General features: G+C 41.1%; 3 protein-coding genes across 7 annotated transcripts in view; 1 reads left to right on the top strand and 2 right to left on the bottom strand.

The window, feature by feature from the left end:
- The window catches only part of bmp6 (bone morphogenetic protein 6), a 52490-nt gene extending 46541 nt beyond the window's left edge, over positions 1-5949 (top strand). The window contains exons 3-7 of the mRNA XM_058060302.2: positions 2089-2237; positions 2328-2528; positions 3270-3346; positions 3709-3819; positions 3886-5949. Coding sequence (XP_057916285.2) covers positions 2089-2237; positions 2328-2528; positions 3270-3346; positions 3709-3819; positions 3886-4035 — 688 coding nt within the window. The 3' untranslated portion in view covers positions 4036-5949. The remainder of the gene's footprint in view (positions 1-2088; positions 2238-2327; positions 2529-3269; positions 3347-3708; positions 3820-3885) is intronic.
- On the bottom strand, positions 2064-11946 carry txndc5 (thioredoxin domain containing 5). Of its 5 annotated transcripts, XR_013627766.1 has the most exons (12): positions 10525-10781; positions 9938-10090; positions 8923-9028; positions 8749-8845; positions 7619-7734; positions 7215-7301; positions 6648-6848; positions 6483-6565; positions 5496-5625; positions 5271-5403; positions 4997-5056; positions 2064-3297 (listed from the first exon to the last, which is right to left on the bottom strand). XR_013627766.1 is itself a non-coding variant. In XM_078792272.1 (11 exons), the coding sequence occupies exons 3-11, from the start codon at positions 10027-10029 to the stop codon at positions 5281-5283; spliced, it is 1035 nt and encodes a 344-aa protein (XP_078648398.1). In that variant the 5' UTR covers positions 10030-10090; positions 11721-11784; positions 11871-11946; the 3' UTR covers positions 4771-5280. The 5 variants fall into 5 exon arrangements, 3 of the variants coding, with proteins under 3 accessions (XP_078648398.1, XP_057916284.2, XP_078648397.1); XR_013627765.1 differs by having other exon boundaries at positions 2085-3297; positions 4997-5403; XM_078792272.1 differs by lacking the exons at positions 2064-3297; positions 10525-10781 and adding exons at positions 11721-11784; positions 11871-11946 and having other exon boundaries at positions 4771-5403.
- Positions 11947-23110: 11164 nt separating this feature from the next.
- On the bottom strand, positions 23111-25000 carry bloc1s5 (biogenesis of lysosomal organelles complex-1, subunit 5, muted). Its single transcript, XM_058060715.2, has 5 exons — positions 24715-25000; positions 24540-24622; positions 24340-24469; positions 24179-24237; positions 23111-23606 (listed from the first exon to the last, which is right to left on the bottom strand). The coding sequence occupies exons 1-5, from the start codon at positions 24731-24733 to the stop codon at positions 23430-23432; spliced, it is 468 nt and encodes a 155-aa protein (XP_057916698.2). The 5' UTR covers positions 24734-25000; the 3' UTR covers positions 23111-23429.
- Positions 25001-26407: the final 1407 nt, after the last annotated feature.

Below are 26407 nucleotides of genomic sequence, written 5' to 3'. Positions count from 1 at the left end.
ACATGATGTATAGTAAGGCTATAGTAAGGCATTTTTTTGGACGTGATGTATAGTAAGGCATTTTTCATTTTTTGGACATGATGTATAGTAAGGCTATAGTAAGGCATTTTTCATTTTTTGGACATGATGTATAGTAAGGCTATAGTAAGGCATTTTTCATTTTCTGGACATGATGTATAGTAAGGCTATAGTAAAGCATGTTTCATTTTTTGGACATGAAGTATAGTAAGGCTATAGTAAGGCATTTTTTGGACGTGATGTATAGTAAGGCTATAGTAAGGCATTTTTTTTCATGTTTTGGACATGAAGTATAGTAAGACAATTTTTTTTCATTTTGTGGACATGATGTATAGTAAGGCTATAGTAAGGCATTTTTTTGGACATGAAGTATAGTAAGGCTATAGTAAGGCATTTTTTTCATTTTTTGGACATGATGTATAGTAAGGCTATAGTAAGGCATTTTTTTAGACATGATGTATAGTAAGGCTATAGTAAGGCATTTTTTTGGACATGAAGTATAGTAAGGCTATAGTAAGGCATTTTTTTGGACATGAAGTATAGTAAGGCTATAGTAAGGCATTTTTTTCATTTTTTGGACATGATGTATAGTAAGGCTATAGTAAGGCATTTTTTTGGACGTGATGTATAGTAAGGCATTTTTCATTTTTTGGACATGAAGTATAGTAAGGCTATAGTAAGGCATTTTTTTGGACATGATGTATAGTAAGGCTATAGTAAGGTATTTTTCATTTTTTGGACATGATGTATAGTAAGACATTTTTTTTCATTTTCTGGACATGATGTATAGTAAGGCTATAGTAAGGCATTTTTTGGACGTGATGTATAGTAAGACTATAGTAAGGCATTTTTTTGGACGTGATGTATAGTAAGGCATTTTTTGGACATGAAGTATAGTAAGGCTATAGTAAGGCATTTTTCATTTTTTGGACATGATGTATAGTAAGGCTATAGTAAGGCATTTTTTTGGACATGAAGTATAGTAAGGCTATAGTAAGGCATTTTTTTGGACATGAAGTATAGTAAGGCTATAGTAAGGCATTTTTTTGGACATGAAGTATAGTAAGGCTATAGTAAGGCATTTTTTTGGACATGAAGTATAGTAAGGCTATAGTAAGGCATTTTTTTCATTTTTTGGACATGATGTATAGTAAGGCTATAGTAAGGCATTTTTTTGGACGTGATGTATAGTAAGGCATTTTTCATTTTTTGGACATGAAGTATAGTAAGGCTATAGTAAGGCATTTTTTTGGACATGATGTATAGTAAGGCTATAGTAAGGTATTTTTCATTTTTTGGACATGATGTATAGTAAGACATTTTTTTTCATTTTCTGGACATGATGTATAGTAAGGCTATAGTAAGGCATTTTTTGGACGTGATGTATAGTAAGACTATAGTAAGGCATTTTTTTGGACGTGATGTATAGTAAGGCATTTTTTGGACATGAAGTATAGTAAGGCTATAGTAAGGCATTTTTCATTTTTTGGACATGATGTATAGTAAGGCTATAGTAAGGCATTTTTCATTTTCTGGACATGATGTATAGTAAGGCTATCGTAAGGAATTTTTTTCATTTTTTGGACATGAAGTATAGTAAGGCTATAGTAAGCCATTTTTTTGGACGTGATGTATAGTAAGGCTATAGTAAGGCATTTTTTTTCATGTTTTGGACATGAAGTATAGTAAGGCTATAGTAAGGCATTTTTTTGGACGTGATGTATAGTAAGGCATTTTTTGGACATGAAGTATAGTAAGGCTATAGTAAGGCATTTTTTTGGACGTGATGTATAGTAAGGCATTTTTCATTTTTTGGACATGAAGTATAGTAAGGCTATAGTAAGGCATTTTTTTGGACATGATGTATAGTAAGGCTATAGTAAGGCATTTTTCATTTTTTGGACATGATGTATAGTAAGGCTATAGTAAGGCATTTTTTTCATTTTTTGGACCTGAAGTATAGTAAGGCTATAGTAAGGCATTTTTTTCATTTTTTGGAGGGACATGATGTTCTGTCCTCGCATGTAAACCAAGGTCATTAAAAGATGTCACTCCCTGCTTGTGCTTCAGGGATGCCGACCTGTTCCTGCTGGAGTCTCGCCGGCTCTGGGCCCTGGAGGAGGGCTGGTTGGAGTTCGACATCACGGCCACCAGCAATCTATGGGTGATGAGTCCAGTCCACAATCTGGGCCTGCAGGTCAGCGTGGAGTCGAGCAGCGGTAAAGCTAATCAGCTATACACAACGTATGGGGACACCTGCTTTTTATTCGAATAATAAAACCATCTCATCCCCCCCCCAAAAAAAACAGGACACAGCATCAGCCCAAAAGACGCGGGGCTTATCGGTCGCGACGGCGCTCTGGAGAAGCAGCCCTTCATGGTGGCGTTCTTCAAGGTCAGTGAAGTGCACGCCCGCACGGCCCGCTCCACCGGCGGCAAGCGTCAGCGCCAGCAGAACCGAAACCGATCCACGCAGACTCAGGAGACGTCCAGAGGTCCCAGTCAAGCAGGTCAGCCTGACTCATCGCTCTTTGACCTTCGAACGCCAGTTTACCACATCGACATCTCAAAGCGTAATTTGGGTTCTTTGTGGGTGCAGGAAGCTGACGCTAACCTCGCTGCTGCCGCTGCTGGCTGTGAAGGGAATTGAACAAGCATCCGGGGAAGGAACGGGCGGCCTGTAATTAGACCTAGCCAGTCATTAGCCACGCAGCTAAAAGAATGACCACGCTAACGGTGTCGCTTGAAGACGTATAATAACACGGCGCTCGGCCCAGCTGTGTTTTTTCCGTCCTTCTCCTCGCTCCGCCCCCCCCACCCCTACATCGCCTTTTGTTTACCAACGCAGTAATTAGACGCGGCGCAGCTCCCTGGCAGGGTTTAATAACCTCTGTGATGAAAGACAGGAAGGAAGATAAAGTCTTAGGGAGGGGACACGACATCAGACGTCAAGGCCTCCGCCACGCACTTCCGGGTGGGGACGCAGAGTTCACGCCGTTTGTATACACACCCGAGCAAGGAATGAACGTCAGGCCCACGGGAGTCGGAGCTTAAATTTTTAGTGTCAGGAAGTGGGAGGCGTGGTTTATGGGCCCTGCAAATCTGCACCTTTTACCGGCGGTGATGCCCACCTGGGGTTAAAAGCGGCGCCGTTTTCTTCCTGCCATTGTCTCCGACGGAGCGCTGCGTGCTCGCCGTGAAGGAACACTGGAAGGCGTCAACACTTTTTTTTTCTTCTTTCTCATCCTCAGACTACAACAGCAGCGATCAGAAGACGGCCTGCAGAAGACACGAACTCTACGTCAGCTTTCGAGAGCTGGGCTGGCAGGTACCCAATACAGGATCTTTGCAAAGCTCTCTTGCAGTCGCACTTTCCTACAATAACACTCACAGCACACATAGACAATCTTTGACAAGCTTAATTGCGGTAATATACATGATCTTTGGCAAGAATATTTGCTGTAGGTACTAAATAGAGCAGTTCTGTCTGACAAAGGATCTATGATGAGCTTTGTCCAATATAGATGATCTTTGACTAGCATTTAGGCAGGAGGTTCTAACAATTATGTATGGGTAGCATACATAATAGTCAATAGAATAGGAGAGCGCTCCTGTCTTATAGATAATCTTTGACTAACGTTTTAGCCGTTGAATGTTTAAAAAGGTTCTATTCCCGTGTGTTCCTCTTAGGATTGGATCATCGCTCCCGAAGGCTACGCGGCCAACTACTGCGACGGCGAGTGCTCCTTCCCCCTCAACGCCCATATGAACGCCACCAACCACGCCATCGTGCAGACACTGGTAACGCCAAACCCGTATCCGTATGACGACTATCTTCTCATCACATGACCGCGTGTTTTCTTTCAGGTGCACCTGATGAACCCCGAAAACGTCCCCAAGCCCTGCTGCGCCCCCACGAAGCTCCACGCCATCTCAGTGCTCTACTTTGACGATAACTCTAATGTTATTTTGAAGAAATATAAGAACATGGTGGTGCGGGCTTGTGGGTGCCACTGACCCCTGACCCCCCCAACCCCCTAAGGAGTCCAACCTGGAGAACAAGCATTGAATTGGGGCCATGGACGTCTGTTAATGAGGCACCTTCTCCATCATTGGACTGCTTGGCAGCGTTGTCACCCACCAAGGTTAGAGTGATGCTAATTTCATATCATTCCACCTTCCAGAACAATCCATTATCTTCACCTCCCAGTGGCCGTTAAGTTTTTATCAGGTCTTATGAGTCCAAAGTCCATCCAGAAGACAATCGAACAAGAGCGTGTCTCCTTTTGGTAAGTTGCTAATTTGCAGTTTGGTTCCCTTTCCCCTCCTGTTTGCGTCTCCAGTCATATTTACACTCCCGAAATATGACTGACTAAACCTCAAGTGTCCGCAGGCTATTTTAGCAGCCTCACTGTCAATATTTGCTTGTACAACGTGATGCATGTTGTGGCTAAAGGTAATGTTCTCGTCCAAACAAGCTAATAGTACATCTTTATACGTCTGACGTGCCCAAAACATCTTTTTGCTTTTTCAGCAAGGTTACTGTGGAACTAAACGTAATAGCAATAATCTAAAACACCTTTTGTGCCGACTAGCAAATACAAAATATACCTCCGGTAAGCTGCTGTTTACATTTGTGATCGTGTTTAGACTGTTTTTGTAAATACTTGTACATTGTGTTTATTTATTGCACATTTTATTAAGAAAAATAAATGACACCTTACTATAAAAGATCAGAACAAAACTGAACTATTTTTGGATTTTTTTTATTATCAAATGTCATGTTACAATTTGCTATTACTTTTTGTACAAGTCACAAGGGACCCCACAGTGCTTCCCATAAAGATTGCCTAACCCAAGACTGCTTTGTGTGTTTGTAGCAGGTATCATTTACACGTGGTGTAAATATGGACAAACACTTGCTAATTCAGTGCTTTGAGCAACAGAAAACCAACCGCTGCAAAAAGGAAAGTCTTACTTAGTGGCGAGAGGACGGCAGCACTGTCCGGGCCTAAGCCGAGTGGTGGGGGGCGTGTCCCTGAGAAGTCAGAAAAGAGGTATGCCTGCCGAGTACCGCATCATCAATGAATAGTTAACATAGAACAGACCCCCACGGATACGAGTGGAAGAATACAGAACCCAAAAGGCAGAAGTGGCTTGGAAAAGCTTCCCCCCCGCTTTAGTGGATCAGTGAGAAATACATTCACATATCAGAGACACCCCCTGGAGTAAAAGGTTAAAGCCCCGCCCACCTCCGTGTCCTTATAACTCATCCCTGGCCTGCTGCATCACGAAGCTGTGCAGGCTGTCCAGGTCCCGACTGCCGTTGTACTCGTTCCCTTGCTTCCCTGCCCGGAAGATGATGAGGGTGGGGTACCCTTCAACCTGTAGGGGAACATGACTTCATATGGCCGCCTCCCCTTCATTCTGACTAAATAGGTTCCTTTCTCTATAAGAACTGTGCTTGGAGTACTTACAGAGTACTTGTTGCAGAGGGTACGCTCCACAGTGCAGTCCACTTTGGCGACCTTGACGTCCGTGAGACCAGGGAAGTCCTTGTTGGGGAGATCCTCCCAGACTGGGGCCAGTCTTAAGCAGTGGCCGCACCTGCGCAATGGAGCGTTATTTTCATTCTATTCTGCCAATACCAAATATTATTTACTTCTACTTCATCTGTCACGTTTTTAATTAGCTCTTGTGCTTCCCCACAACATAAGACAGTGGTATGATCTGCTAATACAAATGTTATGTCTTGTCATTTTACAGATTGATACACATTGATATACACGTTGAAGAGTTTGGTTTGGTCCCAGTATTGACACCTGCGGTACTCCTCACATTAAATTTAAACTTGCAGAACCGCTGATACACATCGATGTATCATTTCAGACAGCTAAAGTAGTACAAAGTAGTACAATCAATCATGATATCCTACTAACAAAATTAGAAGGTACGGAATTGGGTCAAAAGCTACCTAGCTAACAGGAAGCAATCCATAAAGCTAGGACAATATACATATATTGTATATACATATATACATATATATACATTTATTGTATATACAATATTGTCCTAGCTTTATGGATTGCTTCCTGTTAGCTAGGTAGCTTTTGACCCAATTCCGAACAGATTCCGTACCTATCTAATTTTGTTAGTAGGATATCATGATTGATTGTACTACTTTAACTGTCTGAAATGATACATCAATGTGTATCAGCGGTTCTAGTCATTGTTTACCCTTTTTGTTTTGGTTGCTTTACATTAATTTCTGTGGCTACGGTCATAAACTAAGTAGACTATGTAAGATTATGCTATGCTCATAGCTCTTATAACATCCGAGTGTCGAAGTAAATGTCCTACAATGTGTATGAGATTGATTGGTAGGTGCCGGTTCGCTTAACAAGAAAGTTCAAATGTACACTGTGGTGTTAGCCAAATCGAATGAGCTGAGAAGTTGATCCTACCATGGAGCGTAGAACTTCACAAAGGTGATGCCGTTGGCGATGCTCTCCTCAAAGTTGTCTTCTGTCAGGATCAAGACTCTGGACTGTAGACAGACAGTGTTTGCAATCCTAAGTATAGTCCCAAAATATGAGAGATTTTTCTTTCAATAATTTTGTGACATTCACCTCCTCCTTGGGCTCCTCTTTAGCTTCTCCCTTGGCTTCCTCCTGGGGCTCCTCTTGAGCTTCTTCCTTGGGCTCCTCTTTAGGTTCCTCTGTGGCTTCCTCCTTGCCTTCTGCCTCCTCCTTGGCGGCCTGCAGTTGGTCCTCCACGTACTTCTTCAGTGTGTCAAAGTCTCTCTTTCCTTTGTATTGTTGGACGCTTATCTGCAGGAGACGAAACAGATGCCAACAATTAGCATGATGTGAAGCCAGCCTGTCTGGAGGACTTTTTGGAAAACCTCAATGTAAATGTGCCTGTAAATGTTATTAAAAATGATATTTATTACAAATGTATGTATTATTGATTCACATCTAAGGTCATAATAAAAATAAATGATGAACTTAAACAGCCCGAATGATTGACTTAATCATGGCAAAGAAGCTAACGCTACACCTTGTCAGGGCGTGTCCAGGAGAACCTATCACAGTAAGGAGTCATGTTTTGGGTATTATAATAATCAATGTTCACGTACAGGATATATCTTGTGTGCTCTTATTTCATATATCGGTATGGGTCAAGTTGTCACGTACCTTTTCACCTCCGCTGAAGAAGAGCAGAGTGGGATATCCACGTACTTTGAAGGTAGAACACACTTCGTAGTACTGTGTGCAGTCCAACTACAGTAAAACACAAACATCATGGCTTGGTGGGGGAAAGGTTGGCTGTACATGGCAATATTATTATTATATAATATTATTAATGATAATATCAATATTATTAATAATAATAGTATTAGTATTAATAGTAATAGTAATACTACTAATACTACTACTAATAATAATACTGCTAATAATACTACTACTAATGCTAATAGTAATAATACTACTACTAATAATAAAAATTATAAAAAATAATACTACTAATAATAATACTAATACTCCTACTAATAATAATAATAGTAATAATAATAATAAGCATAATAAGAAGGGCCTACCTTTCCTATTGTGACTTGGTCAGAGTTCTGGAAGGTGGCAGCCAGCTGCTCCCAGGTTGGAGCCAGGGCTTTACAATGGCCGCACCACGGGGCGTAGAACTTGACAAAATGGACACCTGCACAAAGGACAACATACCATCCAAATGAGTACATTTCAGCAGCCTTTTTACTACAGTACCAAGTAGTCATTGTACAGCTTGTACAGCTTGTACAGCGTTACCGTTGTTGTCTATATACGAGTGGTGAGCTGCGGTTCGAACATAGATTCTAACCCGTTCTGTCACACTGTGAAGCACAAACTGGGCTGTATGGCAGTTTTATGACATAACCACGAGCCCAAACACACCTCCAAGATGGCGGTGGTGATGGAGAGAATGTCTCCTCCACGTCTGACGGAAGAAAGGACCATGGAGGAGAGCAAGGTGTCTGGATTCACCAGTAAGATTAATACAGTAGCTATTGGGAGTGACGATTTGTGATTTTCAAAATAAAGGATTTGCATGTTGTCTCTAAACAGCATTGTGGGTGAGCCCAAGTCAACTTTTTTGCAGGATGTTTAGCGAGTGAACATGACTTTTCTAGCCATTACCCCTTATGGCCACACAATAAGGTAGATATGGTAATACCAGTAAAGACTAGGAATGTTTTGTTGCTGATGTTTCATGCTTAGAGTTAACATGTTAATTATCCCTCATAGTGGGACGTGTTGGCACCATGATTGTAGTCCGTGTTCCGTCTTCTGCACAACTACGACTCCTGCACTAAATATTAAGACACAATTTGGCCGTGCTCAGCTGTTTAGGCAATAATGTCTCTGTGTTGACTCATTTCTAGTGGCTAGTAAATCTACACTGCTGTAAAAGCCGTACCTTGGCTACTCCATTCCTATGGTATTGTGGAGTGTGCTGTCCTGCAGTGGTTCATAGACTGACACCCACAGAGCTATAAAAGCAAATAGACACCCTCCTACACAGTTTACACGTAACCAATTACGCAACATTTACTGCTGCCAAGATGTGAAGGCGGGACCCATAAACAAAAACGCCAGCCTGAATATCCTGACTGTCCATAATTATGACAATTATGGTATTTCATTTCTCACAAAAGACAGAACGTCATCTTAATCCTACCTTTGGAAACGTGGTCCTTAAAATTGCCGGCGGTGAGCTCGTAGAGGCCGTCCTTGGCCACCGGAGGAGTCGCCGGTTCGGGTTCTACCTCTGGATCCTTGGAGGAAGGAGAAAAAGGAGCGACGTCAGAATATTTCCAACCTGTCTGGTTTGCAGCATGGACACGGCGCTTACAGAAGGGTCTGCCTCCAGCGTCTTCAGCATCCAGTTCTCCAGACTCTCCAGAGTCCTTGGCCCTTGGTACTTGACTGCTTCCTGCTCTGGCTTGAACAACTTCAGCCTGTCAGAACATAAACACGCTGAAACGGAACTGTGAATTGAATTATGTGATAAAGAATAGTGTTGGAGGCCACTTTAAGGCACCGTCTCAAAACCCTAATAGCCGGGTAGGGGCATTACTTTGAGGACCGGTATATGTCGTGTGTGTGTTGTCGACGTAAAGCGTTATAAAACACTCCTTACAATAAAGCTGTGAAGATGCTCACCCAGTCCAAGTCGCACATGCAACAACACGAGCATGCTAACCCTGCTAGCTTCCATTCACGCCCCGAGGTTCCACTCCGTATCCTCTACTCTTCATTCATTCATTTTCTACCGCTTCTCCTCACAAAGGTCGCGGGGGTGCTGGAGCCTATCCCAACTGTCTTCGGGCGAGAGGCGGGGTACACCTTGGACTGGTCGCCAGCCAATCACAGGGCACATATAGACAAACAACCATTCACACTCACATTCATACCTATGGACAATTTGGAGTCGCCAATTAACCTAGCATCTTTTTGGAATGTGGGAGGAAACCGGAGTACCCGGAGAAAGCCCACGCATGCGCGGGGAGAACATGCAAACTCCACACAGAGATGTCCGAGGGTGGAATTGAACTCAGGTCTCCTAGCTGTGAGGTCTGCGCGCTAACCACTAGACCACCGTGCAGCCCTACCCTCTAGTCTTGTTTATGTTTATCATTTAAAAAAATATGTCCCAACTCTACTCTAAAGGAGCTATAAAACTGGTGCTGTACTTCCAGAATGCTGCTGCTCGACTCCTGACTAGAACCAGGAAGTATCCTGTCACTCAAGAGAATAGACTTTAAAACAGCTAAATGCATCTGTGACATGTGAGAAAAAAAACAAAACACACTCCCTAATGTAAGTTTACTTTGAATTACTACGAATGAGAAGGGTGCAGTACTTACGTGGGGTAGCCCCTGATGCCGTGCTCATTGGAGCAGAATTTGGTGTCCTGGACGCAGTCCACTTTGACCACATAGACAGGGGGGTCATCCATGCCGTTGTATTTGTCTGCTAATTCATTCCATGTTGGCTGCAACCGCTTACAATGGCCGCACCTGTACACAACAAACACGTATTGTGTGCCTGTTAATACAGTCTGATAAGGCTCTCTTTAGCCCGCGTCCCACACATTTGGAACCACCAACCCCCCTCAGTCGCCGGGTGCCACGTCAGCTAAACCTAACAACTTTAAACTACATTGTTTACCCCTTCAATAACTACTTCTTAGATTAAAATGACTATAAATTGCTGCGGAAGACAATAATTGTGAGGAGAATTAATTGAAAAGTTCGCTTCGAACTAGCTTGCCTCGCTACTAGCTTGGAAGCTAACCGAGCTAACAGAGAATAGTGGCTAGCTCTCGTGCTAGCTAGCTTGTTGACTTGTTTTTTTCATGCTTTGATACGTAAACTTAACAACGTTCCGAGTTAAAGCAGTGAAGTAAAGTGAGCATCGTTAGCACTCAGTAAAACTTGTTTCGTGTACTCACCACGGGGCGTAAAACATTACAAAATGCGGTGCGGTGGGCACTGCCTCGTTGAACATATCCACCGTGTAAGTGTGCTTTGCGTGCTCGTCCTCTGCGTCGCCATCACAAAACACCAGTGCAAACAGCATGCAATAAATAAAAGCGAATATAAACGGAGTGCAAGCCTGCGTGGACGCCATGGTGTGTATGCCGGGTGTCCTGACGTGGAAAAGCCGAGCGCTATCACCACGTCAGCTTTCGCGTAATTACAATGTACGGAAGCCGGGATGGGCGCGCGTGAGGGATAGTGCTGATGTCATCCATGTGATTTGTAAATCTGTCAAAACCTGCACGTCTTCTTGCCAGTTTGATATTAAATTGGATCACATTTCCGTACACAAATAGATTTTACATAATGAAGAATGGTTTAAATATGTATTTTTGTTCCCTAATTATAAATATATAAAAGTAAATTCTGTAAATTCTCAAATCCGGCATGTGTGGCTGGTGTGAGTGCACTAATCCGGTTCAGTACACTTCCCCTCCTGCATGATTGCATACACACTGACTAGAGTTGTCAATAAAGACTCAAATAACTAAATGTGCCGACACAGGTATGCCATTTCATAGCTATTTCCAGTTTTTTTTTTAATATCGTTGTAATGTCCCAATGATTATAAGCCACTAAGAATCAAGCAATGTAATCTGAATTAATTTAAATTGTCCCCAGTTCCCCTACCACTGGACGTTATGGTATCACAATGGACTGTACGACACCCCGCTGTTAACCGAATACTTCGCCTTGTGTGCACGATGGTGCGCCGCATGCATTGAGGCCCGTTCCATTGTTTCCATGCCAATAAGCACACGTCGCTATTGCATTTTCGGTGACTAAATTGCGACTGACACATTTTACATTTCTGCAAGGCGGAGGCCGCATAGTTGTGGGCGTCTCCTGGTTACACATTGTGGATGGCAAAGCGCCATGCCGGGCCTGCTATTGCACCGTTTTAATATGGGAAAGGAAGATTAATGGAGCATGAGAAACAGAGCTGTGTATTCTCATAAGTTGTTTTATACATTATTAACCTATTTAGTGATGCTGGTAATCAGAAATACTGCATATATGCAGTATATAGTAGTACAGTGGTATAATGAGATACATGCCTGGGATTTTATACTGCTTTTGTACATTATGGTGCCACAAATATACTCACCTCCTTCTCCTTTCTAACTGGAAAACTCTTCTGGGAAGAGGTTTTCCTTTCGCACCAAATAGGCCTAGCAGTGTGACAAAGTAAAGACAAATATGGATTATTTGCTTATATTTACTACAGTAGTGTAGTGCATCAATAGTAGGTACTTACCCCACCACTTAGTCCCTGGTTGGATTTTGGATTGCAGAATTCAACCACATTGTAGGCCACTCCAAAGTCTTCATTTTGTTTTTCTTCAGCCATTCAGAAATGGGCATTCTCCTTCAAGATTTTTTTTTTGGTAGATAGCAGAATTCATGGTTCCTTCCAGGTCCAGGTCCTGAATCAGCAAAAGAGACACAGACCATCACACTACCACCACCATATTTTACTGTTGCTATGATGTTGTGTTTCATTTAAAAACAGCATTTTCTGTTGGGTTTGTCTACAAAATAACAAGAATTCATACAACGGTAGTTCATTCTTTCAGAGTTGTCAGCATCCTCATCCCACTGCTGTACGATACAACCCAAAGCCAGATGTGTTTCCATGACATGACAGTATCATATCCGGGACACAGGATATGACCGGTAAAGGGGAACCGATGTCCTTTTCAGAGCAGCGTAGACACCTTTTCTCTCCCACATCAGTGCACCCTGCTGCAAAAACATTAAAGCATGGAAACTGGAACGCATTTCATCTGGCAAAGTGGCTGAGAGGAAGTAAGGTGAGGGAGGATGCAGGAGGAAATAGGAGGGAGGTGGAAAAGTGCCAGATAGAATGAAACAAAGTGAGAAATGACAAGGAAGATGAGGACGAGGATGTGATGTGTTAGAAGTTGCCGATTGAGATTTTCCGTTGTAGTTCAAATGTGTTTATATCCGGGAAGATGATATGGAACATACTGGAATTGTCATCTCTGCGCTCACAGTCATCTGTGTTTTTTTTTTTATTTGCGAGTTCCCATACCATATTTTGTCGACGCATCAAAGAAACATGAATGGAAGCCATCATTTCACATTAAGCTGTAAGGCAGGGGTGTTCAAATTTTTGTTGGCACATTGTAAAAATATAATTGAACTAATAAGTTTAACTAATAAACAACAAAAATAGAAAAATCACCAGTCACTTTACAAGAATAAATATTATGACAAAAAGTCGTAATTTTATGTGATCTATCCAGTTGCTAACTCACTGTCCTTGAATTGTTTTTTATTTATTATCTACCCATTGCAAAATAACCCGGCATGGGGTCAAAGAAAGTTGCGAGTGCCAGCAATTTAATAAAGGTCAGAAACACGATTGAATCCAATCTCCAAAGGGTGCACAGTATGTCCGCAACAACAATTATAACTACTACAATCATTTCGCAGTGTTTTCTGTATGTAAAACTGTAATTATTATCGATAAAATTTATATTTTTGGGTGTTTTGGGGTTGGGTAGAGGTGGCTGAAGACTGGGAAGTCTGAACTTCCCTACGGAAGAAAGACTAGCGGAAGAAAATGATGGGGATTTTTGGATGTGTGGAAGGGATTAGGCTGCACGGTGGACGAGTGGTTAGCGCACAGGCCACACAGCTAGGAGACTGGAGTTGGATTTCCGTGTGGACTTTGCATGTTCTCCCCGTGCATGCGCGGGTATTCTCCGGGTACACCGGTTTCCTCCCACATTCCAAAAACATGCTAGGTTAATTAGCGACTCCAAATTGTCTATGGTATGAATGTGAGTGTGAATGGTTGTTTGTCTATATGTGCCCTGTGATTGTATATAACAGTATAGTGTATAAAAATATTGTATATAACAATATAACAGTCACTAAAGTCATCATACAGCAACTTCACACTCAAATATACAAACAAGTACCAATATGAATATATAAAAAAACAATTCCTTAAAAGTTTTCCCATACTGTATTGCATCTGAGCAACGCATTCATGCTGCAATGACGTTAGCCCCTCTCAGGGCTCATCAAATAAAAACACGCATCATCAAAAGTATAAGATGCAGATGTATTTAGTACGCTAAAACGGTCTAAGTTTAAGGAATGTAGCAGAAAATGAATGAAGAAATTAATAACACAAAAACAAAGCGACCACTTTACCCAATAAGAAGACAAATTTGAGGTATGTTAGGAACCCTGAATATAAGACAACCTGTCTTTTTCATACTCTTCTCAAAAGCAGATGCACGTGTTTTCAGATAGGGGCGTTCTAATGGTTGGTTTAAATGGCTGGTGGCCGGCAAGAGCTAAAACCTCAAATATAAGACGCCACTTCCTTCTCACAAAAGGAAAAAATAGTCTTATAATGACAGTTAAGACTGTTAAATCGTTGAAGCTGGTGATTCTAGTTGAACGGGCAGGAAAACAAGACAATTGCTTGGCAGAAGCCAATTAAAGTACCAGTCAATCTACATTCCAGCAACCTCACGCAAAAATTCCACAAGGAAGCCTGCTAACAAACAAACATACGAGACAAAAGTAAGACGCAAGGAAACGAGTGGGAGGCTAGGCGCTGGCGTGGATATCAAAGCATAGAGCAGGTCCAGTCCTTCCAGCACCTGCTGCTTCCCAGCAGCCAAGTCAAACTCATTACTCCGACAGACGCTCGGCTTAATGGCTTCTGTGGATGGACCTTCAGTCGCTCCGTGACTGCTTCTACAGATGCTATGCACTCGCTCACCCACACACACACACACACACACACACTTTCCTACGTGTGAGCCATCCCATCATTTTATTGCTCACACACTCGGTAATGGATAAACCCTACACACACCTGTCAGAATCATAAACTAGCGTTTGAGGTTACAATAGGACATTAACACCCGTATTGTGCGCTACACACGGTTCGGCAATGTTGAGCCGGGTACAAAGTAAACCGGTAAACATCTGTTTTGTAACTTGGCCGCCTCTCTCAGACCTCACTACCAAAGAAGCTGCGTCTATTTTGACATTTTCCATGACAGCAAAGGCAGGTTACAAACATTGACGTAAACACTACAGCACCTCCAAAAAAGTATTATATGACTTTTTTTTTACATTTATGACTCGCCTCACATGAAATAAGTATTGATTTCAAGCCCCGTGTTTGTGTAATGGCACAATAATGTATTCTTATTGTACATTTCAAATAAAAACAATGGAAAATGTCTTTTTGCTCTAGGGCGCCATCTACAGTTGCCTACATAGCAGGTCAAGAAAGCCATGCTTTGGGACAGGGGTGTCAAAAGTGCGGCTATTCATTCATTTTCTACCGCTTTTTCCTCACAAGGGTCATGGAGGGTGCTGGAGCCTATCCCAGCTGTCTTTGGGCGAGAGGCGGGGTACACCCTGGACTGGTCGCCAGCCAATCACAGGGCACATATAGACAAACAACCATTCACACTCACATTCATACCTATGGACAATTTGGAGTCGCCAATTAACCTAGCATGTTTTTGGAATGTGGGAGGAAACATTCCTTAACATTCATTAAACTTTCAGACCGTTTTAGTGTAGTAAATACATCTGCATCTTATACTTTTGATGATGTGTGTCTTTATTTGAGGAGCCCAGAGAGGGGCTAACGTCATTGCAGCACCCCAATGAGTGTATTGTTCAGATGCAATATAGTATGGGAAAACTTTTATGGAGTTGTTTTTTTTTAATATTCATATTGGTACATGTTTGTATATTTGAGTATGAAGTTGCTGTATGATGACTTTAGTGACTGTTATATACAATATTTTATACACTATACTGTTATATACAATCACAGGGCACATATAGACAAACAACCATTCACACTCACATTCATACCTATGGACAATTTGGAGTCGCTAATTAACCTAGCATGTTTTTGGAATGTGGGAGGAAACCGGAGTACCCGGAGAACATGCAAACTCCACACAGAGATGGCCGAGGGTGGAATTGAACCCTTGGTCTCCTTGCTGTGAGGTCTGCACGCTAACCACTCGACCGCCGTGCCGCCCAAGTGTGGCTATATTATAACAAATTATTCATTCATTTATTTTATATACAGCTTATCCTCACAAGGGTCGTGGTGTGCTGGAGCCTATCCCAGCTGTCTTCATGCAAGAGGCGGGGTACACCCTGGACATACCCCTGCAACCCTATTGAGGACAAGAAGTATAGATGGATGGATTATTATACTCTAAGTGTCAATAACCTTTACAAAAAGTGTCTCCAGTGTAGAGTTAATGGCAAGGCTAACAATGCACGGTTCCTTGAATGCAGCAGCAGCATCATAGCAGGTTCCAGCATTGACAGAGACTTAGTACCTTTATTGAAGTCCTATGCATTCCACTGCCAAGAACGAGGGCCTCCCAGGATGAGACACAATGACTCAAACTTAGATGCAGGGGGGCGGCGGCAGGGGGGTCTTTCCTTATAAATGCAAACAGACACAAAATAGCATCAGTAAATAGAGACATATACAAATGCAGTCATACGTGGGAGTTCATGTCAGCACATGCACATAAATACATGTTATTTGACATGACGGGAGCGATAGACGTGATTGGTTTATTGGCTTTCAATGGGGTTGAGGCAGGTGGGATATTAGATCTCATCATGAGTTGGCTCAGGGAGAACAACTGGGGAGAAATTCCATCGCCTTTTCACTTGCAAACAATGAGACCAGAAGTTTTTTTTTGTGAAATGTTCTTTTTCTGGGCTTAAGTCCAGTTTCAGAAAAAAAAAGATGAGAAAACATTCAAGGGTTTAAAGAGAAGATGTCTATGATTACTCTGATTTATCTGAGAGCTTTTCTGGTTTGCTTATTTGGGGAGAAAAAAAAAAGAATCCCACAAGAATTATGTTGACTTTATGCCGTACTTGCATATACGGTACTTTACTATGTGTATTTCAGCATCATAAGTCATGTCTCCTAATATGCCTAACCTTTGACACACTGTTGTGTGAGTGCCAGGAAGAAAAGCACCAATATAAGAATACATATTCTTTTTTTTGATGACAAGAAAAAATGGTGTGGCTGCACGGCGGTAGAGTGGTTAGCGCGCAGACCTCACAGCTAGGAGACCAGGGTTCAATTCCACCCTCGGCCATCTCTGTGTGGAGTTTGCATATTCTCCGGGTTTTCTCCGGGTACTCCGGTTTCCTCCCACATTCCAAAAACATGCTAGGTTAATTGGCGACTCTATATGTGCCCTGTGATTGTATATAACAGTATAGTGTATACAAATATTGTATATAACAATATAACAGTCACTAAAGTCATCATACAGCAACTTCACACTCAAATATACAAACATGTACCAATATGAATATAAAAAAACAAGAACTCCTTAAAAATTTTCCCATACTATATTGCATCTGAACAATGCACTCATTGGGGTGCTGCAATGACGTTAGCCCCTCTCTGGGCTCCTCAAATAAAGACACACATCATCAGAAGTACAAGATGCATATGTATTCACTAAAACTATGTGAGGTTAATTAGCGACTCCAAATTGTCCATAGGTATGAATGTGAGTGTGAATGGTTGTTTGTCTATATGTGCCCTGTGATTGGCTGGCCACCAGTCCAGGGTGTACCCCGCCTCTCGCCCGAAGACAGCTGGGATAGGCTCCAGCACCCCCCGCGACCCTCATGAGGAAAAGCGGTAGAAAATGAATGAATGAAAAAAATGGCGTCTTACATTTGGTTCAAGTAGAAACATAATTAATAAAGCTAATTTCTGCAACACAGAGGTAAAAGGTTATTTTGTAATACAACAGAAATACCCACTTGCATTAGAAAGCAGGGAACGAGGAAGCCATTGTTTTAGGATGTGGCTGGCAGTGAAGTCAGACATTCCAATGCTCCTGGAATCTAGTCGTCTGCAAGTTTGTTTCTGCTGGTGGCCGCTGGCAGACAACATCCCGGATCCCCCAGGCTATTGTTTGCTCGGAGATTGACTAAGTAAGGTGTTTGTTGTTGCTGGACTCTTTATCTGTATGTCTTGGAACGGCATCGACCTGCATGGAATAAGCCAGACGTGATACACTGGACAATATGTTTGTTTTTCAGTCGCTCAGAAACATTGGCATCAGTGAATATTTGCTTGTCAGCTTTTATTCATTCATTTTGTACCGCTTATCCTCACAAGGGGTTGCTGGAGCCTATCCCAGCTCTCTTTGAATGAGAGGCGGGATACACCTTGGACTGGTGGCCAGCCAATCACAGGGCACATATAGACAAACAACCATTCACACTCACATTCATACCTATGAACAATTTGGAGTCGCCAATTAACCTAGCATGTTTTTGGAATGTGGGAGGAAACCGGAGTACCCGGACAAAACCCATACAAGCCCAGGGTAGAATCGAATTTGGGTCAGCTGTGTGGCCTGCACGCTAACCACTCGTCCACCGTGCAGCCTTGCTTGTCAACTTGATCTTCTCAATGTTATGTAGTTTGTTAAACACAATTATATTAAGTTATAACAACAAAAAAAGTTAATACAATGAATGCAAAGGAAAAAAGGTAAGTAAATAAAGTAAGTAAATAAAGTAAGTAAATAAATCAAGTAAATAAATACAAATGATTTATTCCATTTGTTAAACATGAATCTATTGTTAGAACTAGCCATGCCCGATATCAATCGACATCAGTATTAGATTTTTTACCGATCATGAAAAAGAATGGCTGAATAAGGCGGATAAGTAGCACCTCACAGCTACGAGACCCGAGTCCACCCTCGGCCATCTCTCTGTAGAGTTTGCATGTTCTTCCTGTGCATGCGTGGGTTTTCTCTGGGTACTCCGGTTATCTCACACATTCCAAAAACATGCTAGGTTAATTGGCGACTCCAAATTGTCCATAGGTATGAATGTGAGTGTGAATGGTTGTTTGTCTATATGTGCCCTGTGATTGGCTGGTGAACAGTCCAGGGTGTACCCCGCCTCTCGCCCGAAGACAACTGGGATAGGCTCCAGCACCCCCGCGACCCTCGTGAGGAAAAAGCGGTAGAAAATGAATGAATGAATGAATGAATGTGAGTGTGAATGTTTGTTTGTCTATATGTGCCCTGTGATTGTATATAACAGTATAGTGTATAAAAATATTGTATATAACAGTCACTAAAGTCATCATACAGCAACTTCACACTCAAGTATTCAAACATGTACCACTATGAATATAAAAAAATAAAAAACTCCTTAAAGGTTTTCCCATACTGTATTGCATCTGAGCAATGCACTCATTGGGGTGCTGCAATGACGTTAGCCCCTCTCTGGGCTCCTCAAATAAAGACACACATCATCAAAAGTATAAGATGCAGATGTATTTACTACACTAAAATGGTCTGAAAGTTTAATGAATGTTAAGGAATGTTTCCTCCCACATTCCAAAAACATGCTAGGTTGCTAACATGCTAATTGGCGACTCCAAATTGTCCATAGGTATGAATGTGAGTGTGAATGGTTGTTTGTTTATATGTGCCCTGTGATTGGCTGGCGACCAATGTGGGGTGTACCCCGCCTCTCTCCCAAAGACAGCTGGGATAGACTCCAGCAACTACTTGTGAGGATAAGCGGTACAAAATGAATGAATGAATGAATGAAAAACGATATTTAAAACATGCGTTATACAACATGTGTTCATTCCACTACAGGAGATATGTCATGTTACACATATCAGCATATCGGTTTTCGCCAAAAAAGCCAATATCAAACACCCCTAGTTATACAAAAGTGTGAAAAAGCTACATTAAAAAACCCAACATATACTGTATATATAGTGGTGTGAAAAAAGTGTTAATAAAAAAAAAAGTTGAACACGCTGAAGGCATTCAAGTGTCACTTTTCACCATTATGCCATTTATAGCAAAAGGTGGTCCATTTAATTTCAGCCCCATTTCTTGGCAATGATGTCTTTTATATGCCACCCAGTGCTCATTTTCTAAGCTGAGACTGTCCAGCGTGCCTGCTAAGTTTCCCCTGGAGAAATATCAATTTCTTAATTAGTTTTACTGCAGCTTGGAGAGCGTTCCATCTCCCATTTGTGGGGGTGGAGGGACATTCTCTATAGGCAAAGAATTCATATCAACACCTGCATTAACCATGCGCCCAGGAAGCATCGCTACCTCCCTGGGGTGTTGTTATGCCGGGCTTATTAACTTGGAAGTGCTGGGCTTTTGTTCACTGGCATTTTCATTTGGGACCCTCCGTAATTTAGTAACAGGGGCCCATCTTGGAGCACAATGGGGGGGGGGGGGGGGGGGGGGAGAGGCTGGGAATTCTCATAAGCTGCAGTGAATGAATAGCTCACATCCAATTGTTATTGCGCTCAAATTGTGTCTCGAAGACCTGGTTTTTGTCATCTGTCAACTCCGGTGAAAGATGACCACATCGGAGTCGGAGTGCGGATGAAACTTTAGCCATCTTTGGGATTGTATTTTCCAACCTAACAATGCTGGCGTTTTATTAGTTTGCTATAATTACATCAGTAAAGAAGGATATTGCGAAATGAACACTGATTGGGGCGGCACGGCGGTCGAGTGGTTAGCGCACAGACCTCACAGCTAGGAGACCAGGGTTCAATTCCACCCTCGGCCATCTCTGTGTGGAGTTTGCATGTTCTTCCCGTGCATGCGTGGGTTTTCTCCCACATTCCAAAAAAGTGGCAACTCCAAATTGTCCATAGGTATGAATGTGAGTGTGAATGGTTGTTTGTCTATATGTGCCCTGTGATTGTATATAACAGTATTGTGTCTAAAAATATTGCATATATCAATATAACAGTCACTAAAGTCCTCATACAGCAACTTCATACTCAAATATACAAACATGTACCAATATGAATATTTAAACAAAAACAACTCCTTAAAAGTTTTCCCATACTGTATTGCATCTGAACAATGCACTCATTGGGGTGCTGCAATGACGTTAGCCCCTCTCTGGGCTCCTCAAATAAAGACACACATCATCAAAAGTATAAGATGCAGATGTATTTACTACACTAAAAGGGTCTGAAAGTTTAATGAATGTTAAGGAATGTTTCCTCCCACATTCCAAAAACATGCTAGGTTAATTGGCGAATCCAAATTGTCCATAGGTATGAGTGTGAATGGTTGTTTGTCTATATTGGCTGGCAACCAGCCCAGGTTGTACCCCGGCTCTTGCCCGAAGACAGCTGGGATAGGCTCCAGCACCCCCCGCGACCCTCGTGAGGAAAAACGGTAGAAAATGAATAAATGAATGAATGAACACTGATTGGTTCCCGAAGTTCATAGAGGTCACAGAAGAGTGGAAACAAGGTCATTGCATTACAAAGCTGATACATAAAGGATAAGGTATTGTTTCAGGTATTTCAAACATCATGCATCATACCGTTTGTTACAGTCCCCTTATCTCTTATGGCGCTCCAGATCGCTGAAGGCTTTCCTTTATTTAGCATTTATGTTGGCACTGGCCACCGCAGTTCTATGCCACGAGAGCCCCTGAAAACAGGAACAAGAACACACTGCTCAATTCTTAACAATGAGTGTTTTGACCGACGGTACTACTGTGGAAGTGTGCATGCTGGAAGCAGATACTCTGGTAGAGAGTTAGATAGATGGGTATTTGTGATTTCTTAAACTTTTGTATGTTTGTTACACTGAAACGTTTCAGATCATACAAATTGAAATATTAGGATTCAGGTCAGGACTTTCATTATGGATCATGGTCCTGCTGTAGAACCCAAGTTGGTGTCAGCTTGAGGTCACCAAGAGATGGCCAGACATTCTCCAAGAGCAGAATTCATGGTTCCATTTATCTCAGCAAGTCTTCCAGGTGCTGAAACAGCAAAACAGACCTAGACCATCACACTACCACCACCATATTTTACTATTGGTATGATGTTAGGTTTCCCTGTCTCATTAGACCACAGAGTATTTTGGGGATCATCAAGATGTCTTCTGGCTAAATTGACACAAGTTTTAATGTTGTTTTTGTTTGTATTTCTTATGGTTGAGTCATGAATACTGACCTTAACTGAGGCAAGTGAGGCCTGCAGTTCTTTCGATGTGGTTGTGGGGTCTTTTGTGACCTCTTGGATGACTTGCCACTGTGCTTTTGGAGTCCTTTAGGTTGGTCGGCCACTCCTGGGAAGGTTCGCCACTGTTCCATGTTTTGGACATTTGTTGATAACGGCTCTCACTGTGGTTTGGTGGAGTCCCAAAGCTTTAGAAATCTTAAACTTCTCCACATAATTATGTTTTTAAGGCGGCCATGTAGGTTTAGCTTTCTTTTGTCCCTTAATAATAATATGTTATATTTAAAAAATGCATTTTTTGTTCGGTTGTTTTGTCAATTACTGATAATTAAAATTAGTTTGATGATCTGAGACATTTAAGTATGACAAACATGCAAAAAAATGAAGAAATCGGGAAGGGGGCAAACACTTTTTCACCCCGCTGTATTTAGGAGGGCATTTAGGTAAGCTACGGGTAAAGTAGCGGGTATGTACATATTAAGTTCTATGTGAAGTATTTCTATAATGGTTCATATTAACTCACTAGCAAGATCTCAGTGTATAGACTGGTCATATATCTGATCTTGTTTCATATTATCGGCATACTGTATTTGTATATAACTCTGGGTAAAACTGTTGATTTTGTTAATACTTCTATATTGTGTATTTTGTACTGCTTAACTGATTCTTTACTCTTGCTACTGTGCAATGCAAATTTCCCCACTGAGGGACGAATAAAGGCTTATCTTATGTAGGTAAACAAATAGATCGGTAGATGGGTATGAAGTTAAACATAGTGTATGTAGTTAACTCCTGAGTAGTCCAGCTAGAGTCCAAAATCATTAGACAAACTCAGAGTGGTGAGCATTGTCAAGTCAGTCCTGAGAACAGGCCCCGCCCTCGTCTTTCTCCACTTCTGGATGTGACCTTTCACAGGCTCTGTTTTTCTTGCTTTCCAGTCAAACCAAAAAATAAACAAGGGCAGATGAAAAAGGCGCCTTTGCTGGCAGAGACCGACCATGTTTCCGTCTTGTCACTGCTTATTAGGCGATGATGAGCTGTCTCCACGTTGGACAGCTGCAGCGCGTCACCAGCACACGTACGCCTCGGTGAAGTGCGCACAGGGCAAATTGGCGCTGGCCCTTTTTCCTGTGAACAACTCCGGGTGTGGCTGTGCCCTCTCTGATCTCTTGACATGGCGACCATCACGTCCTGCCATCACTGACTCTTACTCTGACACACGTGAACATATGCACAAAACACACACACACACGTGCAAAGGAAACAAAGCGTGACCTTGCATGACAGCTTAAGGAGAAATAAGCCAAATGGAAAAAAAAGCGTGCACCTGAGCAGCTTTATTCTAATTCCTTTGATGGAGGCCTGCTGCACACCAACACTTCCAGTTTAAACATGGAAACTTCTAGAACAGAGCACAAAACACCCATACGCCCGTGCATGTCTGTGTTGTGTATAAATATGTATATTAATACTATAAATAGTGTGCTGTACTAGTCAATGAGCACAATGTATCCCCGCTACACATCTGGATATTCTCATGACATGTAGTCTAACCTCAATGCACTTGCACTACCTAGTGGCAAGGTTGGTGAATTACACCTTAAATGATGTAAAAATTCCATAAATTTCAATCAGGATTTGGTGCAACAAACCATTGGACTTATACTTATTTATTTACTTTTTAAACTTTATTTTAAATTATACTTATATTATGCAAAGCTGGCTAATAAGGTTTGTGTTTTGGCATTGCTAAACATCCAATAATAACTTATCCAGATCCTTCTTTTTCTCACTGTACTGAGTGCTGATTTGTCCCACAGCCTTGGTATGTTCTTCATCCACCTCTTCCTTCAGCCTCTGCTGCTCTTTCAGGAAGTCTGCCCAGTCATCTTTCATACGCTCCATGTTTTCCTGCAGCTGGCCGCTCTAGAAGATCACATGAATAAGAATATTTTTAAAATAATAAAAAATACATTCATTTTTTTTAAATAGTTTGAACTCATTAAGGTCACTGGTGGGAGGACACATGCATGAGAAGAACATGCAAAACCCAAACAAACATGTTTGAATGGGGATTCAATGGAGATGATGTAGACATGCTAACCATTAGACGACCACAGTAGACCATATTTAAAATAATATACAGAAAATAAATAGGACCAGTCTCAAAAGTCATCAAACTACTATATGTGGCCTACGCATGCGCAGCATTATAGGCATTCCGAGTCATTAATCAAATATGAACAGCCGTTTGATTGGGAGCTTGGGATTGGGAGAGTTAAGCCAGCACTGCCATCAAGTGGCCAACTGACGCAAAGACAGGCAAAGTTATGACGTTCTTACAAAGGGCTGACTTTTTCTTCTTAAATAATTACAACAATTTCAACAAATGTCACTTTGCTGTTTGCTAAATATATACATGGGTTTTATGTTTTATTGTGCATTGTTCTATCATTTTTTTCTACCAGGAAAACACCGTTGTACCTATTTGAGTTTACCTTCTGTGCTTCTAGCTCCCTCTGCTGGACTCTTTCTGCCAGGTGATTAGCTGCCTCTACTGTGAAACAATGTAAACTGTGATCAGATTATTGCTAGAATTATGTTTTAATTCAAATAAAATTGCTGTTAAGTGTATATATATTTTTAAAATCACACTTACATCGACCAATGACGTTATACAGCTGCTGTTTTATGCCCTCCAAATCTGCAGGAAGCGTTTGCTCATTTGCTTCTTGCACCATTTTATGGAGGTTCTCCAGCAGTCTGCTCTCCCGGTGTCCTCTTTTCTCCTGAGCCAACAGCAGAGGAAACGTTAAGTATTTGTTCTGGTTTTATATATCGCTGCTTTATAGACTGTGCCTCAAACTCTCTGACGAAATAGCGGATCTCTGCGTTGACGATGGGCCTGTGGTCAAACAGTCGAGATTGGATATCGCCAACATCTGCAGGAGAAACCAACACAAAACTGTTGGCTGCACTATATAAATAAACACATTGTGGTAGTCGTATACTTATTAAAGACAAGTGCACTCACCTTTAATTATCTTGTCCATGTTTACAACCTTTAAAGACTATCTTCAATAGCACAATATCATCGTAATCCCGTTTTGTTTAGCTACTCACCGAAAACTAATTGCTAAGCTAGCAGTAATGTTCCGCCAAATTTTAAGCAAACTATGGGAGCACAAACGTAACCTATAATTTAAATGTTATATCAAATGTATATTGTGTCTATTTATGTTACATTTCAAAACAGTGACTAGTAATCATGTGTAGTAGTCATGTGAATAGAAGCCAGCTGACACCAATAACCAAAACATTTACGATTACTTCCGGGTTCAAGCGAATAGACTGAACCAAGTCGCATAAAAATAGGGGCGAATCATTTTGTTAGACGTCGTTTTTTGTTGATTTATCACTTCAGAATACAGACAATTCAGTGAAAGCGGTTAAAATATGATACCCAATTGTAACTACAATACTTAAAAAATGTCTTTATTGATTTTTAGTTGATAGAAGAAGAGAAGGCTGGAAGTGTGAAAGTCCAGCAGATGTCAGTCTTGCTCTATGGAGATACTACTACAACTTCTCCCCACGTTAGCGTATTTTAATATGTTTTGATATAACTGGACTGATCAGATATATTGTAATTAATTTCTTAAAATTCTACTTTCAACATCAAGACCATGACCTCACCTCAACATGGCCTTAATTTTCAATATTATATTACAAAATAAGAATGCAAGATGATGCGCATAAATGCATGCATAAACACACAGAAATGATAACTAGCTGCAAGACACCATGTTTGAGCCAAATAGTTAAAACCTTGCAAATATTCATTAGGATTGTCACACTCAGTTAGGAAGACATCTCTAAGTGTCCACTTTGTTTACATAAACAGTTATTACATGCACCATTAGTTTTGATTGGGACCTATTAAAGAGATTAAATGATTGATCATAGCCAGGGGATGAAAACAAAGTGGTGTTGAATGTGTATGTGTGAAGTACAATGATAAATAGACAATGTCAGCACCAGCAAGCAGCGACTCTCAGTGACAGCAGCGTGCATAGTCTTGTTTTGTTTATGCACAACTCTGGAGGGGGCAATTAAAAACATTAAACAGAAGATAGGGATGGTTAAATGCAGTATTCATCTCCGAACACAAATGATTTTTTTTCATCTACTGTGATTTAATGTGTTTTACAGTCATTTGCATTTAAAAAAAATCATTAAAAATGATAAATCATGTGTGATATCAGTTCAAATTGAAAGTTTGTAATGTCACCATGCACAAAAAATCACTAATTGTAGCCACATAAGGAAATATTTGCAGCTATTAGATATTTGTTTAAATACTATTACATCAAACCAGCATACAGTACATTCAATTTCATAAAATGCATCAATTAACCATTATACATTGTTTTGGAATCTTTAACCTACTTTGGATTAATGCACTACACATCATAATCATCAATAAATTATAATATTTCAACACAGTAATCCAGTATTTATATTTGTTTTGGAATAACTACACACCCATTTACCCCCCACATTCATTTGTAATGGGACTAATCAGATACATTATGATGTAAGTGGTTATATTATATTGTAGTTTCAATCATAATAGACCAATGCCAAATATATTTTATTATATATACTGTACATATGTGTCCATTTTTGGCCATATTTAGTATTATTTTGTTTATATTACACTATTT

Source organism: Doryrhamphus excisus, linkage group LG7 (assembly GCF_037039965.1).
Source record: "Doryrhamphus excisus strain RoL-2023G ecotype Guam linkage group LG7, RoL_Dexc_Guam_v1.1, whole genome shotgun sequence".
Taxonomy (NCBI): Eukaryota; Metazoa; Chordata; class Actinopteri; order Syngnathiformes; family Syngnathidae; genus Doryrhamphus; species Doryrhamphus excisus.
Note: the sequence above shows the minus strand (reverse complement) of the source record. Positions and strands in the feature narration are given on the sequence as shown.